The 1,741-nt window shown below is 35.4% G+C and overlaps 1 protein-coding gene across 1 annotated transcript in view; it reads left to right on the top strand.

Moving 5' to 3' along the window:
• Nucleotides 1-1,741, top strand: part of stab1 (stabilin 1) — a 163,052-nt gene that overhangs the window by 66,920 nt on the left and 94,391 nt on the right. Inside the window, exon 31 of the mRNA XM_015385033.1 lies at nucleotides 1,410-1,487. Within this exon, the coding sequence (XP_015240519.1) occupies nucleotides 1,410-1,487 (78 nt within the window). The remainder of the gene's footprint in view (nucleotides 1-1,409; nucleotides 1,488-1,741) is intronic.

The following is a 1,741-nucleotide window of genomic DNA, read 5'->3' as shown; positions in this document are numbered from 1 at the left end:
GACAGAAGCAGAGATACAAAAGCCAACTGTAAAAGGCGGCCCCATCCAGGAAACATGTCAGAGGATATCAGAGGATGAAGAGAGCACATCCAGTTACTCACACTCAGAGAAACAGGACTACACTGAAAATCAGGCCGATCTCCAGCATCTATAAACAAAGGTGTTGATGGCAGCAGCACAGCTGATATTTCTCTCCAGGATGGAGTCACAGCCAAACAGGAACAGACCAGATGAAGCTACTATGAGGAAAAGCAGAGAGAGCAGAACGTTAGAGATTGAACTAACAGATTCTGCAGAGTGGGAGAATAGAGATAGAATGAAGCAGAATTGTCCTAACAGTACAAATATTGAATAAACAATATAAAATATGCACATTTAAACAAATAACTAAATATAGGAGTTTACAACATCACAACGCTTGTAAATACATATGGCACTTTGAGGCTTTTTTTTTTTTTTTAAAGACCATTATGGTGACTTTTGAAGTAAGGGCAAGTTATTACAGAATATGTTTTAATATTATTATTATAATTTTGAATAATGAATAATTTTTTTAACTATATGATTTATTTTGTTTCTGCAACTTCATGTCCCCCCCCCCCGTGTGCTGCTCTGTGCTTTTTTGCTGTGTTGTGCTCCGTTACCATAGCAACAGTGGATATTGACCAAATGGCTGCACTGTTTTATTAAACAGTCGCGCCACTCTTCAAATATAAAACACCCGGTTTTGTGCGAGACCAAGATCATCGATGAAATAAATTACAGTTTCAGTGTAATTTGATCCTTTAGTGATTTATTTTTAGTTTATATATCACAATTTAGGCAAAATATAAATTGAAACAAATACAGATGACATGAACTTGGTATCCTCAAGGGTAGCTAAGGCCCTGATTAGGAGCCACCTCTGAGGAGCTGCTCACCAGAAGAGCTTGGTCTGGAAAAACTACGCATTAAATATGGAGTCCCTGTTTGAGAATATTCAGGTTCAATGCATTAATGGTAACATTTATAATGGAATGACTTTATTTCATGTTTTTATCATTATAAACTCACCAAATGCCTGTAAAACAAAAAAAACAAAAACAAATAAAATAAAATTTTTTAAAAAGAAATAAAAAAAAACGAAACAAAAAAACAAATAAAAAATAATATAAAATATATAAAAAAAAAAAAAGAAAAGTGCGTCTTCCTTGCTTCCTTGCAAGTTTAATATCTGCAATAATATTCGAGTGGGTTTTTATTTCCAATACTAAAAAGCTCTGAATAATAATTTTAGTGTAATTTTTTGAAATAATTAAAGTGCTGCATCAGTGATTGTTGGTTGTTGATCAAGTCTTCCCCTCTCAGCCCAAGTTAACAACCAAGCACATGGTGAAATATTTTCTGATCGGTTGTTGGTTTTTGTCCAGGTGCTCCACATTGGAGATGCCGCCATCATTTCCCACAACGTGCCTGCAGTCAACGGCTTCATCCACACCATAAACAAGGTAGGAGTCAAACCGGCTGGTTTGGTCCAATCACGTTCACTTCTTATTAAGCTTTAAAGGAAAAGTCCGGTCAGCAAGCACTGATCAATGGATCATTATCTATACCTAAAACTAATACGATGATTTAATGAATTTAGCATTAATCAGTACAAAAATATTATAAAATTATATATTTTGTCGCGATCATTGAGTCTAGTAGCGGCCATTTTGCCCAAATATAGTAACCCCTCCCTCCTGCCATCTTCCAGCAGTGA

This window comes from Cyprinodon variegatus, unplaced genomic scaffold (assembly GCF_000732505.1).
Source record: "Cyprinodon variegatus isolate N-32 unplaced genomic scaffold, C_variegatus-1.0 Scaffold330, whole genome shotgun sequence".
NCBI classification, from domain to species: Eukaryota; Metazoa; Chordata; class Actinopteri; order Cyprinodontiformes; family Cyprinodontidae; genus Cyprinodon; species Cyprinodon variegatus.
The sequence above is the reverse complement of the archived record's forward strand: the minus strand, read 5'-3'. Positions and strand labels throughout refer to the sequence as shown.